The sequence below is a fragment of the Labrus bergylta genome, chromosome 22, assembly GCF_963930695.1.
Source record: "Labrus bergylta chromosome 22, fLabBer1.1, whole genome shotgun sequence".
Classification (NCBI taxonomy): domain Eukaryota; kingdom Metazoa; phylum Chordata; class Actinopteri; order Labriformes; family Labridae; genus Labrus; species Labrus bergylta.
This window is the reverse complement of record NC_089216.1, coordinates 376089-393144: the sequence shown is the minus strand read 5'-3', so window position 1 is coordinate 393144 and position 17056 is coordinate 376089. Positions and strand designations below refer to the sequence as shown.

At 43.5% G+C, this 17056-nt stretch overlaps 2 protein-coding genes across 5 annotated transcripts; one reads left to right on the top strand and one right to left on the bottom strand.

Moving 5' to 3' along the window:
• The first annotated feature begins 1496 nt into the window (after positions 1–1496).
• On the top strand, positions 1497–4779 carry LOC110005039 (transcription factor 7-like). Its single transcript, XM_029275299.2, has 8 exons — positions 1497–1646; positions 2280–2331; positions 2410–2504; positions 3054–3208; positions 3427–3550; positions 3672–3779; positions 3863–3912; positions 4387–4779. Exons 1-8 carry the CDS (start codon positions 1623–1625, stop codon positions 4406–4408), a joined length of 630 nt encoding a protein of 209 aa, XP_029131132.2. The 5' UTR covers positions 1497–1622; the 3' UTR covers positions 4409–4779.
• A 15-nt stretch (positions 4780–4794) lies between these two features.
• sgms2b (sphingomyelin synthase 2b) lies at positions 4795–13911 on the bottom strand. Of its 4 annotated transcripts, none has more exons than XM_065950288.1 (7): positions 13666–13911; positions 9024–9829; positions 7947–8064; positions 7801–7858; positions 7470–7565; positions 6979–7145; positions 4795–6544 (listed from the first exon to the last, which is right to left on the bottom strand). In XM_065950288.1, exons 2-7 carry the CDS (start codon positions 9557–9559, stop codon positions 6371–6373), a joined length of 1149 nt encoding a protein of 382 aa, XP_065806360.1. In that variant the 5' UTR covers positions 9560–9829; positions 13666–13911; the 3' UTR covers positions 4795–6370. The 4 variants fall into 4 exon arrangements, with proteins under 4 accessions (XP_065806360.1, XP_065806359.1, XP_065806362.1 ...); XM_065950287.1 differs by having other exon boundaries at positions 13750–13911; XM_065950290.1 differs by having other exon boundaries at positions 13842–13857.
• Between the last annotated feature and the right edge of the window lie 3145 nt (positions 13912–17056).

Genomic DNA, 17056 nt, shown 5'->3' with positions numbered 1-17056 from the left:
TTTAATGGAGAGTAGCAAACAGCGTTTAAAGAGCATTACTGCCACCTACTCTGCTGGAGTCTCTAATACAGTTTATTTTAGTGATTCAAAAAAGGCTTTATTAATAGTTCCCTCCCTCATTACTTCAAACATTTTTTAGACTCATTATCTCATCGCCACATTTCCTAAACCAGGGGCGGAGCCAAGGGGTGTCCAGGGCCACCCATCCCACAAAATCAAGTCGGCCACCCCAAAACCATTGACTATGATTGGCTATTTTCCTTGTCAGTAATAAAAATAATTGATGGATTAACGCCTTTCAAGGGACCCAAGGAGGCTTAGGGCCCAAACGAGGGTTAGTTTGTTTAAGGTGCTCTGACAGAATGCGTCCATAGTGCTCTAACCTTACAGAACAGCCTTCTTACACCCACATGGACTGAATCACATTGCTTTTAGCTGACTTTCAAAATGTTTTATGACTGATCTTATTCAATGAATTCCCTAAATTAAAGATGAACTTTTAAAAGAAATTGCAGAGTGCGCTTATTTATTTACTATTTATTTATTTTGTGTGAATGTAACTTGGCTCTGTATTTCACACTCAGTCTTCCTCCCCTGTATGCTCTCTGATCTTTGACCTCTTCTTCTCTGCCCCCCCCCCACACACACACACACACACACTCCCTCCTCGGGTGTTTCAAGGATCCCTCAGGATGGTCTCGCTCAGCCGCTGTCAGAAACGTTTGAATCAAAGCGAGGAAAAATGTTTAGCTATGAATTTTTGTACATTCTTGTATCAGATTTCAGCAGTTGATTGGTTTCATTTTATCGCATTAACGATCTGACACAGAAACAGTTTGTAGGGTACAAAACGAGATGCTGATGTTTAGGAACAGAGCATAGTGCTTAATGAAGTAGATTTAAATACAGACATGGGATATTAGCACCAAGGCTAAAATAACCTTGAATTTGACAAATGTTTCAATTTTTATTACGTTTTCAGTTTTTGTTTCCAGTGTCAGTTTTAATCCGTTTTGAGCATACTTTGTTTTATTTGTGTTCAAGTTGATACACAAAAGCAGATTGGATATTTCACTGACAAATGAGTTTAATAATAAATTAAAAATTAAAGAGGACCGATAATAGAGCCCTGAGGAACTCCACTAGTAATTACTGACACTGTTAATGAGATGACCTTTGACATCTGTTACTGTAAGATGTGAAATAATGAAGCTCTTTACTGACATTTCAGCAAACAGGGACTTTAAGGACAAGAATCCTACAAATATGTAAAGTTTTTTAATTTGTGTTTGCTGCCCTCAAGTGGCTTCAAAGAGGAATTAATGCGATTATGAGGATTTTATTAATTTTAGCTTTGAGTAAATTCCAAAAACTGAGAAAGAACTCACAACAGTGGAATAACCTGAGGCAGTGTGTGTGTGGTGTTTGAGTGTGTGAGTGTGTCGGGGGGGGGGGCATTATAAACGTCACATACAGGATTAAACTTCACCAGTCAGTGGAGTCTGACAGTCAGCTCTGTCTGCCTCGTGTTTAGTAGATGTGAAATATTCAAACTGTTCTTTTGATAAAAATATTTGAATGTTTAGTAAAATAACTTAAAACAAGAACGAAGTCAACAACAGATGGAGCAGATGTTCGGCAGAGGGGTGAGTATTTATTATTATTATTTCTTTGTTAAAATGCCTTTTGTGTCTTGGTCTGGAGACCACTTTTTGTAGGTCTCTTCTCATCTTCGAATCGAAAGCATTTTTACTCGGCCTTGTTTTGGTCTCAGACAGAGCGGACTCTGGATTTTAAATCAAGACCGGTCCAGACCACCACTGTGATTAGAAGGAAAACGCCTCTTTCTAAAACAACAAATAACTTCAATTAATCTGTAGTTTGATTTGTATCCCCCTGTTACGGCTGCAACCTTCCAGGTGTTACGGTCTCAGTGAGTGACATGCCCCCTAAACACAAGATGATGATTTTTCTGTGATATTTAAGGTCTCAGTCTCGCCCTCCCTCGGTCTTGGTCTTTGGCTTGGTCTTGACTTGGTCTTGGTTTTGTCTTAGTCTCAGAGCACTCTGGTCTCGGTTAGTGTGGTCTTGACTATAACCCTATGCAGGACTCTACAACCTGTTGTTGTTATTATTATTATTTAACTGCTTGCCAGTATTCATCTTGATAAATAAGTCAGCTAATAATTCTTCAGTGTCTTAAACATTTTTGAATCGGTTAATCTCCAACAACATTGACTGCAGATTCATTTGATATCGATTGTTGTGTCTGTTTTCAGGAGATCAGCCCGATGAGTGGACTGAATGTGAACTCTGCAGGCTCCACTTTTGGTGGGTGACAAAAAATTTAATAAAAATACATTTTTATTACTTCTTCACTTATCGTTTTTCTGATTATCTCCCGCTCAGGTAAACTTCATATGATTGACTGGTGTCCACCTCAGCAACAGTACCTAAATATGACCAGCAGGGGGCAGAGCAACACGTCACACACCCTTACAGCTGTAAGTGTGTTAGTGTGTGTGTGTGTGTGTGTGTGTGTGTGTGTGTGTGTGTGTGGTAAGTATCCCTTTAAGCCAATATGTTCCCCTTCTAACACAATCAGTGTTAAATGTGACCCAGAGACTGTGGAGTGCAGCACCTCCAGGCTGTGTGTGTGTGTGTGTGTGTGTGTGTGTGTGTGTGTGTGTGTGTGTGTGTGTGTGTGTGTGTGTGTGTGTGTGTGTGTGTGTGTGTGTGTGTGTGTGTGTGTGTGTGTGTCTGTGTGGTGTTGGCCTTACTGGGGTGTTATTTTGCGCTCTTCTCAGTTTGTTGTTATCCTTTCAACAACCGACAGTCGGAGAAACAGCTGAGAGACCAGATAAAGCTACGAGCTGATGTCTCTGTTAGTGTTTTATGTACCATTACAACGGCTAAATGTTGGTACAACACCTTTGATAAAAGACATATAAAAAGCAACATTTAAAATTCTGTTCATCCTGACTGACTTCAGTTTGATAAAAGTAACCATGATATCCCATAATATATATAATCTCTCTCTCCCTTCTTTACAGTCGTCCATCCATCCTCTCATCCCTCTCCTCCTCTACAGTGACAAACACTTCCCTCCTTCTCCCCCGTACAGCCAGCCAATCGGTGCACCTGCTGCAAAACAGGCCGACGCCCACTCCAGGACACACCCCAGTTACCGTGGTAACAACATCAACAAGTGAGTGTGCCAAGTTTCTGTCATTAAGAACTTTAACTTGTTAAGTTTAGTGAACGGACTCTGATCAGTATTTACTGATCAGTACAGCTGAGTATCATCTGCATAACAGTCAACATTTATTAACTCCTATGGAGTTTTAGAAATTTTGAAGGATAACCTCTCTCTCTCTCTCTCTCTCTCTTATTTCATATATTGCATATGTCTCTCGCCCTTGGCAGCACGCAGCTGGTGAAGAAGCCCCTGAACGCCTTCATGCTCTACATGAAGGAGATGAGACACAAAGTCCTGCAGGAGGGACGGGAGAGAGAGAGTGCTGCCATCAACCGCATCCTGGGACACAGGGTGAGAGCAATGAAAACGCCATAGTGATGTCATCAGGGCGAATCACAATGATGTCAAATTTGAAATATTTCAGGGTTTATTGAGCCTCATTGTTTCCCTTTTTTTTGTCTCTCTCTTTCAGTGGCATGCTCTGTCCCGCTCTGAACAATCCAAATACTACGAACTGGCCCAAAAGGAGAGACTGCTCCACATGCAGCTGTACCCTGGATGGTCCGCCAGAGATAACTATGTATGTACTGTACAACCACTGTGGTCTAACTAACTGTGTGTGTTTCATAGAACTTAAGCTTCTTCTTTGTCTTTTATTTTCAGGGTAAGAGGAAGAGAAAGCAGAACAAACAGCAAACAGGAAGCTGCACCAGGTCGAGTTTATTATTACTACTACTTTGGCATGTATAGGAAATCACTATATATTCAAATATTCAAACAGATATTTAAAACTTCTTGTACTTCTACTTCCACAATGCTACTGTCACAAATTTCAATCTTTAATCGTAGCTCGAGCTTGATGCTAACTGATATTGGAAATGGGGGATGGGTTCATGTTAATGGTGCTGTTGTGATATTGGCTGAATGAAAACATTTTATTGATTCTCAGTGAATGTGTCTGAGCCATTCCATGTGGGATGGGTCTTTTAAATAACCAGACATAAAAGTAGAATATTATTTCATATACCAGCGCTCCTTGTTACTGTGTGATGTAGTGCCTACATATCCTGCACAAACACATTCTCTGACATCTGAGTGTGCGAGTATTGATGTGTCGGTTTGTGCATATATTTGTGTTTAAAGTCCCTTTGAGCTGACAATAATACGATCTGATGTTTTTCCTGCAGCTGGACCCTGAGTGCTGGATGAGACTCCTGAAGATACCACTTGCAGAGCACACACACAATCACTCTCTCTGTTGTTGTTTTTATCCAGTGAAATGTTGTGAGGTTGCTGCTGATCTGTCATTTGGTTTAAAATCACAGCAGGTTTTTAATGTTTTTCTAAATTCTGTCTGTTGATTTATGTGCAGTTTATTTGAAAAACTGTGTAGCTTGAGTTTTTGTTCACACTGGTTTAAAAAGTAAATAACACCAAAAATGTGTTTTGCAGCTCATTTTTAAGTTAATTTTGTTGGACATTTTTATTCCCTGGCTCCCTATTGAAATTTAGTGATTAAAAAATGTAATCGTTTGACAGCCCCAGTATGATTGTGTAAATGTTTGCTCAATAAAAGTATTTCACAAAAACTACAGTTTGTTTTACTTACAACACATCTTTAATAAATACCACTTCTTGACTAAAAATGAATCTTCTATTATCAGACTAATCATCTTATCATTTCAAACAAAATAAACTCTGACAACATGAAACATCAGGTAACACTTGAATACGAGTAACTGAAGCTTTACAGAAAAAACGTCTTCATTAATCATACTTTCAGCAGCAGCAGTTTAAGGAACTTTTCAAGTTATTGTTTCAATTTACAAAAAGTACAAAAAGAACATAGAAAACATAAAAACAGGACACTGAAGCTCAGTGTGTCCGAACTTTACACATCTGAAAATATAACTTAAAACAAAAATAATCAAGTTTAGGAAGACATGTACAACAACAGTCATTAAATACACTTGTGACTTTTCACACTGAAGTGGAACCAAATTGAGTTAGCACTTGGAATGTGATGATGCTGTAGTTTAGCTAGTAGAAGCTATCTAGCTAGCTGGTTAGCTGACAAACCACAATCTCTTTTAATAATCTCAATACGTAAACATTTAGTCAGTTTTCTCTGTGGTACATTCAAATTTTTTTTGTGTGGTTAGCATTTGGCTAACAGCGTCAATTCAGTACGATAGACTCTGAAAAGTTAGCCCTGAGAATGATAAGTAGCTAGCATGGTAGCTTTGGTCCTCACCCTCTAGCTTCTCTATGAATAATTACACGATTTTCTCTTTTACCTTTAATAGATGTTGCTTAACATATTTCTCTGAAGTTAGTAATCTTTACTCACTAAAGAAATACACTGAATGCCATAGACTGTATGAGAAAACGGACGATAGAACCATTCTTGGACAGTGAAGCCAAAACATTTGGCGCCCCCCCTTCTGACTGGCTGCAGTGTAGGTCATAAGCTCCGCCTTCTCAGTGAAAACAAATGGGACATGGGTCAAACTTGAAAATGAAAATAAAGGTTGCTTTTCGAGTTTTATGATGCTCTTAATAGGTATACAATGCCATGATTGACAGCTGTGATTGAATTTGGACCGCAGTACCCATTTTTAAACACTAGGTGTCAGAGTTACATATTGCTCCTTTAAATTGTAGTCTCATGTTTTTTGTTTGAATACGCTGCATTTTATTTCTTAGACTGAATGGTATTTTGAAAAGTTTTTTATGTTTTACTTTGTTAGCTGTATCAAACTTAAAAGCACAAAGTATCACTCCATCGCTCAGAGAGAAATGGTTTGATGTTGATGTTCATTTTAAATGCTTATAAAACAACTTGTATTACAGAGAAATATGTGGTTTTCAGATCATTTGGCAGCTGGTTGGCGTGTAACATCTTGTAGTGAAGTGAAACTTGTATTCGAAGGTTTGGCTTTAACTCAACAGTTATTTCAACGTGTAGTGATGTTCCTGTGACGTCTCACAGGTAACTCTTCAGACTGAAGTAGAAGTCTTACAGCAATGTCACTATGTAGGTTATTATATGATTTATAAATGACAGGTGATGATGCACTGTAAACGATTCATCCTTTGTTCTCCTCTGTTTGTCCTCAGTAAGAAGACAGAACCTGTTAAAGTTCAAACAGCAGTCAGGTGTCCCGCTGCTCACTCGTCCCTGCCCCCCTCCACTATCTTGTATCGCTGTCTGCAGGAGGACGGCAGGTTAACAGGCCACGAGAACACGATGGGAACTGGCGTCTGAACGTTCCTCTCAAGAAAGTTAAAGATCGGGTTCCACCAGGTCTGCGACAAGTAGTTGTTTGAAGCTTGACGAAGCGCCTGAGCAGACAAGTACACAAGAGTTCATGTCAAGAAACAATCAGAGAATCAAATCAGTCAACGATCAGAACGAGTAGAACAAGCGAGATCAAAGATACTGCTGGTTAATGTGGAAGAATTGGGTATGTTGTGGAGACTTGCATTGCATCCCCGAAAAGAAACAACGGTCCTTATAATGTAAGTGTGCAAACTGTGACCTCACACTGCCCCCTAGTGGCAATATGAGATGTACTTGTTATGCATGTTATAAAGGTGTTTCTCTCATGTTCACTTTTTAATGTTTTTGTGCAAATGCCTACAAGAATATTTAATACTGCCAGTAGGGGGCAGTGTCTGGACTATGGGGACACAGTGGGATCAAAGGGATCAGTGGTCCTTATTAGGCAGGTATTTCAGGAATGTGTGTGTGTGTGTGTGTGTGTGTGTGTACATACATGTGTATTGGCCATAGTGTGGTACCACCAGAAGGTCCTGGTGGTGGCGAAGTATCCGATCAACACGTCGATGCTGTAGTGCTCGTGACCAATCAGGATGCAGAGGACTCCAGAGGCGCTGAGCAGCCAGCAGAGCCAATGATACCACCACATCCAGCGTGGGGAGTCTGTGACATCACAACATGTACAGGTAAAAGACGTTACAGCACGCCATAGCAGGAAACTGACAATAAATTGACCTGACTTTGGAATAACTGTTATCTCATGACAGGAAGTGTTCACACACAAATTATAACACACGGTTAGTTTATCTTTTATATTACCTTCTCTTTCTTTTTTTAACATTAGGTGCTTAATCTTAAATCAAACCTTCCATACGTTCATAAAAGTGTCAACATTGTCGACATATTTCCAAACTACAACAAAGATGGAGAAAATGTAATTGATTCATTTGAATCAGTTTTAAAAGAGATCAAAGTGTGTATACTCACACTCTTTGATGAAGAGGTAGGACAGCGTACACATGACGGTGTGGCCGCTGTACAGGAAGTCACCACACATCAGGTGAGAGCCGGTAAGAGACAAACCTGGACACAACAAACAAGAAAATAAAAGATGTTCATAAACATAAACAGAACTAAACAAAACAGAACTATGACTACATGATGCACACACACCACACATTCCAATCTGCACATTGCACTTTGACACCCTGGACACTTTACACACTGACACTGTTTACATTATTCTATATTTTGTATATTATAAAAGTATTTTCAACGACGGATGCTTAAGTTGTGTTACTTTGAGTGTTTTTGTTACCTCCTCCTGAAATCAGCTGTAGAATCCTCCAGATTTTCCCTGTCGAGTCGTTGTAGAGCTGCAGAGACGAGCACACATGAGCAAATTTACCGACGATGATGATGAAGTGTTAATGGAATGAAGAGTGTGTAAGAGGCTATTCCTACCTTGGGAGCGCACACCATGTGTTTCCCCGGCACAGGCAGGGTGGTGATGTACATGGTGACGCAGCGATACATGTAGAGAGTCCCGATCAGGAAGAAACAGCGACGAAGAATTATAGACCTGCAGAGAGACGAGGTTAATCAGACACCACGGAAATTAAAGGACTCATCCCACTTTAAAGTCTTCATATGTGATTTTTCACACTTAAATGTAGAAATCAAGTATCTCCTCTGAAAATAACTCTGTGAGTCATGACTGTCTACAATGGGTGTAACACCCGAGTCCCACTGTCTGTGATGTTTTCAGAGTCCTATCTTCACTTTGTTTACATCGCCAGGACGGCCGGCTGACTCCTCCCCTCGTGTATAAAAGTTGTTTAATTGAGGGACTAGAGAAAAGAAGAATAACATACTGTACTCACTGCTTAACTGTGTTTCTAGATCACGCTCATTTCAGGTAAATTTACATGCAGTGTGAAGATACCAGCATAATAAAAATCACTAGCATTAGCATGCTAACACAACAATGCAGTGCAAGTTGTTTTGGTTTCATGCTGGTGCTCAAGGGCGACATCTGCTGGATCAAAAAATCACATATAAAGACTTTAAGGACATCAGTCTCCGTACACAGGGTCACAAACTAACCACACGGTCACCAGCGCCTCCACTTGTCTTCTTCACTCGTCACAGAGCCAGACAAAAGTTCTGACATTTAATCTCTAATCCCCCTGGAGTCGTGAGTCTAGATCTCCCCCCTTTACAAAACACATGGCTAGACCTGGCCCCCGGGTGTTCACGAGTACTTCACCTGGATCAAAACCATCCGATTGGATTAACCCTTTAGAAGACATCAGGTCTTTTTAGGATGACCTAATCAGATAACTCGTTCTCGTTAGACGCAATGGCGATGCTACTTCAGGGTTGGCCCACAAAAATCCGTCATATGGTTTGTTCTTTATAGACCGACTTTACGTTAATAGCTACATTCATTGATACAAGAACCGACCGTTCAACTCTGACCTCTGACCTCCAACCATCCCAGAAACACCCTGAGGCGATAACACTTCTACGTGGTCGTACTTGTGTTTGAGGAAGAGCCACTGGACGAGCCACAGTCCGCTGAGGATCAGCCCGTTGACCTCGGTGACGGTGAACGCCCAGGGCACCCGGTCCACATAGTCAAAGAACTTGTCTGGCAGTGGCGGGCTCACCGACTTGTCCGGCACCCTCTCATGAACGACGGTGATGATGACGGTGGTGAAGACCAGGTTGAACAAGGCGTAGAGGAAGGCCACGCCCGTCTTCCACCACTCGGAGGGGAGGCGGTCGGCTCGTTCTTCGGGCACGCTGATCTTGGTGTAGTCGCAGTGTTTCCTGAGTCCCCTGCTCAGCGAGTGGATCAGCTGGTTCTGCTGGAACAGGCCGCTCAGTTTGCTGCATTCCTCTTTCTTGCCTTCGTGGGTCTCTGTGGGCGGAGGTGGCAAGGAGGCGTGGCGAGGCGGGTTACCGTTGGAAAGCCTCGGAGGACGGGGGGGTGTGGGGGGACTCACTGTTGCGACTTCCAAATGAGGACGGTTGTCATCGTCATCGCCTTGGATCAGTTCTGACGCTGCCATTGGTTGCCTCTTTTTTTTCCCTTCAATGACCCACGGACCAATCAGAGAGAGTCTCTCGTTTTGTCCGATTAATCACGGCCTTTGTAACGAATCTGCAGACTAATTCAAATCAGCTCAATCAGAAGATGCAGGTTTTTAATCGCCTCGTTGATCTTTGGTCCAATCAGGTTCAATAATCCAGGATGAGCGATCGATGACAGATGTTCTGCTGCTGAGGACGGATCAATGAGGTCACACAGGATGCAGGTGATTGGTCGATTCACCACCAACCTGAAAAACATAAAAAAAACATTTTTACTTTTCAGGAAAACAAAGACGTGTCGAAATATTTATTAAGTTTTCTTTTTTACTTTGATCCTGAAAAAAATCACTCGGTTTCCTCAACGTGGTTCTGAACTAAAAACCTGCTGGGACCCAACAAAGAAAATCCTTATCTGTGCATCGAGTTCAGGCGGGTCACTGACCTGCTACACACACACACACACACACACACACACACACACACACACACAGAAAGCAGGTAGCTGTGGGAAAGAATCTGGTGTGTTTGACTTGAAGTAACCCGAGGGAGGCACTCCCTGTGAAACAGACACACCCACCTACACACACACACACACACACACACACACACACACACACACACACACACACACACACACACACACACACACACACACACACACACACACACACACACACACACACACACACACACACACACACACACACACACACACACACACACACACACACACACACACACACACACACACACACACACACACACACACACACACACACACACACACACACACACACACACACACACACACACACACACACACACACACACACACACACACACACACACACGTCACTGGGGTGGAAAACGAGTCAGACAGCATCATCATCATGAAACAAGACGACCTGAATCTTCTTTTACCGTCACTGACTTCTGCAGCTCTCCAACGTAACAACAAACGCAGACGTTCCTCTAACAGACGTTCCTCTAACAGACGTTCCACTAACAGACGTTCCTCTAACAGACGTTCCACTAACAGACGTTCCACTAACAGACGTTCCACTAACAGACGTTCCACTAACAGACGTTCCTCTAACAGACGTTCCTCTAACAGACGTTCCACTAACAGACGTTCCTCTAACAGACGTTCCTCTAACAGACGTTCCTCTAACAGACGTTCCACTAACAGACGTTCCTCTAACAGACGTTCCTCTAACAGACGTTCCACTAACAGACGTTCCTCTAACAGACGTTCCTCTAACAGACGTTCCTCTAACAGACGTTCCTCTAACAGACGTTCCTCTAACAGACGTTCCTCTAACAGACGTTCCACTAACAGACGTTCCTCTAACAGACGTTCCACTAACAGACGTTCCTCTAACAGACGTTCCACTAACAGACGTTCCTCTAACAGACGTTCCTCTAACAGACGTTCCTCTAACAGACGTTCCTCTAACAGACGTTCCTCTAACAGACGTTCCACTAACAGACGTTCCTCTAACAGACGTTCCACTAACAGACGTTCCTCTAACAGACGTTCCACTAACAGACGTTCCTCTAACAGACGTTCCTCTAACAGACGTTCCTCTAACAGACGTTCCACTAACAGACGTTCCTCTAACAGACGTTCCTCTAACAGACGTTCCTCTAACAGGACAACAATTAACAGTCAATTACAGATTTTTCTTTAAATGTCACATATATTTTTATCTCTGCACAGGTTATGTACATTTCTTGTATAAATCTATTTTTAATTGCACAGTTTAAGTTTGGTTCATCTGGAGGTATTCTTTAAATCTTTTTTCAGGTTAATATTTATGTATGGGGGGGGGAGACGTCAGTTTTGTGTTTTAAATATGGTTTAAATGTTTCATGTCATGTACGTCTTTGTAACCTGCTACTGGATCATTTGAATTTCCCTCGGGATCAATAAACTATCTATCTAACATCCTGGTCCTTTCATCATATTACACACATTCATACTTCACTTCTGCAGGACTTAATTTAATCCTCCATTTTTGGATTTCTAGAAACAGAAAATGAACTTTTAGCTGCACAAATGTAGATAAAACTCATCGGGTTCTTCCAGCTGAGCGGGGGAGGGGGGGGGTGTCTCCTGAGGTGTGTGTGTGTTTAAAGTATTTAGCAGGAGAGCGAGACATGACTCATATCTCCGTGGATTCTGCAGCAGAAGTCTCTCTCTCTCTCTCTCTGTGTGTGTGTGAACGAGCGCCGCTGACAGAGTTGACTGAAGGGGGAGGAGTTACAGATTGTTGCCATTGACACGTGTAGAAGAAGTTTTCATGGTGAGCTGAATGTGTGAACGCTTGTTTCATTCTCTTCTCTTCACAACAGATGGTTAAAGCGTTGACCTTAAAGGTTTCTTCATTGAAGTCGACACGCTGAACATTAGCATGTTAGCATTTCTATCAGAGACTGTGTAACACTCAAATCAGTCCCCTGGCAACACGGTGAGAAACAACAAGCTGATTGCTCCGAAGCTAACATCTGAATGTTTCTCTCTTCACTCAGAGTTTCTCCTCCAGCCTCCTCGTATTTATTCTGCAGGAAGTCAGAGTGAACTGATGTGAGAACACAGCAGGATATAACCAGTGGGAGGGGCCAGTGGGAGGGGCCAGTAGGAGGGGGTGGTGACCTTTATTCCCTGTGATCGCTGTACGACCATAGACTGTCTGCACGCCATCTCTACCATCTCCGTGCAAACAAAAGGCCGTAAACGCTCGCCTCTTGTTGACTCTTTGTTTACATAACAACGACCTTTCGTATACCTGAAAACACAAACTTTTGTAAACAGAAGACAGACGTCTCCGTCGACGTGTAAACTACGCACACGCTCAGTACGCTTCCTGTCAGTGGCGGTGAGCAAGGTTCCAGGCTCTGAATCGCAAACAGGAATTTCACGTTTTCAGTGTTAAGAACCCGGAGAGGGTTACAGGACAACAGTGGAAGGAATATGTTCGTTGTCATGGTAACGAAACACAAGCCGACCTTTAAGAGGTCACTTCCTGTTTACGAGGTCACACAAACAGAGTAATGAAGTTAAGAACACGAGGACTCAATTTACCCAAATTACAGCTGATTCAACGCCACGAGACACACGGACAAGAGAGAGAGAGAGAGGGGGGGGGGACAGAGAGAGAGAGACAGAGAGAGAGAGAGAGAGACAGAGAGAGAGACAGAGAGAGAGAGAGAGAGAGACAGAGAGAGAGAGAGAGAGAGACAGAGAGAGGACAGAGAGAGAGAGAGAGAGAGAGAGAGAGGGGGGACAGAGAGAGAGAGAGACAGAGAGAGAGACAGAGAGAGACAGAGAGAGAGAGAGAGAGAGAGACAGAGAGAGAGGGGGGGGGACAGAGAGAGAGAGAGAGAGAGAGAGGGGGGGGGGACAGAGAGTAGAGAGACAGAGAGAGAGAGAGAGAGAGAGAGGGGGGGGCAGAGAGAGAGAGACAGAGAGAGAGAGAGAGACAGGAGAGAGAGAGAGAGACAGACAGAGAGAGAGAGAGACAGAGAGACAGAGAGAGACAGAGAGAGAGAGACAGAGAGACAGAGAGAGAGAGAGAGAGACAGAGAGAGACAGAGAGAGACAGAGATAGAGAGAGAGACAGAGAGAGAGAGAGAGAGAGAGAGAGAGAGGACCAGAAGAGACAGAGAGAGAGAGAGAGAGACAGAGAGAGAGAGAGGACAGAGAGAGAGAGAGACAGAGAGACAGAGAGAGAGAGAGAGAGACAGAGAGAGACAGAGAGAGACAGAGATAGAGAGAGAGACAGAGAGAGAGACAGAGAGACAGAGAGAGAGAGAGAGAGAGAGAGAGAGGAGAGAGAGAGAGAGAGAGAGAGGGTTAGGGTTACTATTTGAATAAACATGAACAGAAACTTTGATTTCTATCAAATAAAAACGTAAACTTCACAGATTTAGTAAATTAATGAATCAGCTCGTTTTAGTCGACTATCTGACGTCACAGTGTACCAAAAGTTGAAAGCGAAAATAAAAAGAAGCAGAGTTTAAAATGTCCTTCATGTTGACACAGCCATGAACAGGAACACACACACACACACACACAACACACCTCTCTGACGCTGCGTCACGTTGCTGTCTCTCTTTACAGGTAAAATCACCTGAGCGCGTGAAGCTGAAGAGAAGACAAACTCACCGGTGAAGGTGCAGATTCTTTACCTCCTTCAGAGTCTTTAACCTCTCTCACTCTTTAACCTCTCTCACTCTTTAACCTCTCTCACTCTTTACCTCCTCACTTCCTCTCCTCAAACTTTCTCCTTTCTCCTCGCGCCCTCCTTGTCACCTATGAGAGCGCGCGCCTGGTTTCAGTGTCCGGGAACACTCCGCCCATCCCCTCGCGACGTTCCACACCTTAATATGGTGCGACCACTTCCGGTGACGCTCCCTGCTCCCGTGCTCAGGACTCGGAGTCACGGTGACGACTCACCTGAGTTCGGGATCACTCGCGCTTTTCCGTGACCAGAGGGTTGCGTCAGGAATACGTCATATATATCTACTCTAAACATGATGAACTTTTAACATCTGACTTAAACTTTTACTTCCGGTTAGATTTCAAGAAAATAAAATGAAGCTGCTGGATGAAAATATCAAATGAAAGAAGCAGAAATAGAAAAAGAATAAGACACACATGTTTCTTCCAGTAATACATAATCTTAAACTCCTGACGTCAATAAGTTCAAATAAACGAACACTGAAAAAATCTTTCATCTCACTGAAACACAAAACTGAATGTTCAAAGAGGAAAAATGTTTTCTCGATGTTTGAGTAAAGTCATAAACAAAAAGGAAGTTAGTTTTGTGACTGTTGAGGTTATACTAACTTATTCCACCAGAGGGCGCCGAGCTTATACTGATAAATCCTGAACTCCTTGAAACACATCACAGTGCTGTCCGGACTCTACATCTCCACCCTCCCTTATAAACAAACACCTTCTCCTCCGTCACATTTATGATAAATAACATGAAGACGATGATTTGATTCTCAGGTCGTGATTCAAGAAGACTCCAAGAGGACATATCACCCCCCTCCTCCACCTTTTCAAACACCCCCCCTCCTCCACCTTTTCAAACAGTCCCCTCCTCCACCTTTTCAAACAGTCCCTCCTCCACCTTTTCAAACAGTCCCCTCCTCCACCTTTTCAAACAGTCCTCCTCCACCTTTTCAAAACACCCCCCCTCCTCCACCTTTTCAAACAGTCCTCCTCCACCTTTTCAAACAGTCCTCCCTCCACCTTTTCAAATAGTCCTCCTCCACCTTTTCAAACAGTCCCCCTCCTCCACCTTTTCAAACAGTCCCCTCCTCCACCTTTTCAAACAGTCCTCCTCCACCTTTTCAAATAGTCCCCTCCTCCACCTTTTCAAACAGTCCTCCTCCACCTTTTCAAATAGTCCTCCTCCACCTTTTCAAACAGTCCCCTCCTCCACCTTTTCAAACAGTCCCCTCCTCCACCTTTTCAAACAGTCCTCCTCCACTTTTTCAAATAGTCCCCTCCTCCACCTTTTCAAACAGTCCTCCTCCACCTTTTCAAACAGTCCCCTCCTCCACCTTTTCAAACAGTCCTCCCTCCACCTTTTCAAATAGGTCCCCTCCTCCACCTTTCAAACAGTCCCCTCCTCCACCTTTTCAAACAGTCCTCCTCCTCCACCTTTTCAAACAGTCCCCTCCTCCACCTTTTCAAACAGTCCCCTCCTCCACCTTTTCAAACAGTCCTCCTCCACCTTTTCAAACAGTCCTCCTCCACCTTTTCAAACAGTCCTCCTCCACCTTTTCAAACAGTCCCCTCCTCCACCTTTTCAAACAGTCCTCCTCCTCCACCTTTTCAAACAGTCCTCCTCCACCTTTTCAAATAGTCCTCCTCCACCTTTTCAAACAGTCCTCCTCCTCCACCTTTTCAAACAGTCCTCCTCCACCTTTTCAAACAGTCCCCTCCTCCACCTTTTCAAACAGTCCTCCTCCTCCACCTTTTCAAACAGTCCTCCTCCACCTTTTCAAACAGTCCTCCTCCACCTTTTCAAACAGTCCCCTCCTCCACCTTTTCAAACAGTCCTCCTCCTCCACCTTTTCAAACAGTCCTCCTCCACCTTTTCAAATAGTCCTCCTCCACCATTTCAAACAGTCCTCCTCCTCCACCTTTTCAAACAGTCCTCCTCCACCTTTTCAAACAGTCCTCCTCCACCTTTTCAAATAGTCCCCTCCTCCACCTTTTCAAACAGTCCTCCTCCACCTTTTCAAACAGCCCTCCTCCACCTTTTCAAACAGTCCCCTCCTCCACCTTTTCAAACAGCCCCCTCCTCCACCTTTTCAAACAGTCCTCCTCCACCTTTTCAAACAGTCCTCCTCCACCTTTTCAAACAGTCCTCCTCCACCTTTTCAAACAGTCCTCCTCCACCTTTTCAAACAGTCCTCCTCCTCCACCTTTTCAAACAGTCCCCTCCTCCACCTTTTCAAACAGTCCCCTCCTCCACCTTTTCAAACAGTCCTCCTCCACCTTTTCAAACAGTCCCCCTCCTCCACCTTTTCAAACAGTCCCCTCCTCCACCTTTTCAAACAGTCCTCTCCTCCACCTTTTCAAACAGTCCTCCTCCACCTTTTCAAACAGCCCCCTCCTCCACCTTTTCAAACAGTCCTCCTCCACCTTTTCAAACAGTCCTCCTCCACCTTTTCAAACAGTCCTCCTCCACCTTTTCAAACAGTCCCCTCCTCCACCTTTTCAAACAGTCCCCTCCTCCACCTTTTCAAACAGTCCTCCTCCACCTTTTCAAACAGTCCTCCTCCACCTTTTCAAACAGTCCCCTCCTCCACCTTTTCAAACAGTCCTCCTCCACCTTTTCAAACAGTCCTCCTCCACCTTTTCAAACAGTCCCCTGTGGTCTAAATGAAACATCTGTGCTGTGCTTTGGTCAAAATATAACATGAATCCAGCACCAGAGGAGGTTTGTGACCCTGTATAAACCAGCTCTCTCAGAACGATCCGTTTTGGTGTGTGTGTGTCTCTTTAAATGTAATGACCCCGCCCCCTGAGTTTTCCCCGTAGACATCACTCCTCTATAGAGAGAAAAAAAATGGCAGACCTGCGCAAAAGTTTTGCTGTAGGCTGGGGGTGGAGTCCATGGGTGGAGATACCAGGGGAGGGGAATCCCACTGTGACATCACAAGGAGAGCACATTAGAAACAGAGCTTCTCTGTGTTGTAAGACTCATGCAGACCACAAACAAAGGACTGGATGGGTTTATGTCACATGTTGTGGGTCAGTAGACTCTCAGGTTACACAAATATATGTTCAGAAACACTGAAGAAGTTTTCATAATGTCCCCTTTAATACACAGAGACCAGAAGTAGATCCTTACTCACAAGAACACTAAAGAAACAAACCTGACGTCTCTAGAGACAAACATGGCCGACTTGTAAACGCTGAAGTTCCACAGCTGTTCCATCCCGTCGTC

Bases quoted from the DNA above. Each gene is read 5' to 3' on its own strand.
- sgms2b (XM_065950288.1), bottom strand. From the start codon at position 9,559: ATGGCAGCGTCAGAACTGATCCAAGGCGATGACGATGACAACCGTCCT. The intron at 7,146-7,469 runs GTGAGTATACAC...GTGATGTCACAG, and splicing joins CTACCTCTTCATCAAAGAGT to ACTCCCCACGCTGGATGTGG. The intron at 6,545-6,978 runs GTATGTACACAC...TTGTCTGCTCAG, and splicing joins ACACTATGGCCAATACACAT to GCGCTTCGTCAAGCTTCAAA.
- LOC110005039 (XM_029275299.2), top strand. From the start codon at position 1,623: ATGGAGCAGATGTTCGGCAGAGGG. The intron at 2,505-3,053 runs GTAAGTGTGTTA...CCTTCTTTACAG, and splicing joins CGTCACACACCCTTACAGCT to TCGTCCATCCATCCTCTCAT. The intron at 3,780-3,862 runs GTATGTACTGTA...TTTTATTTTCAG, and splicing joins GGTCCGCCAGAGATAACTAT to GGTAAGAGGAAGAGAAAGCA.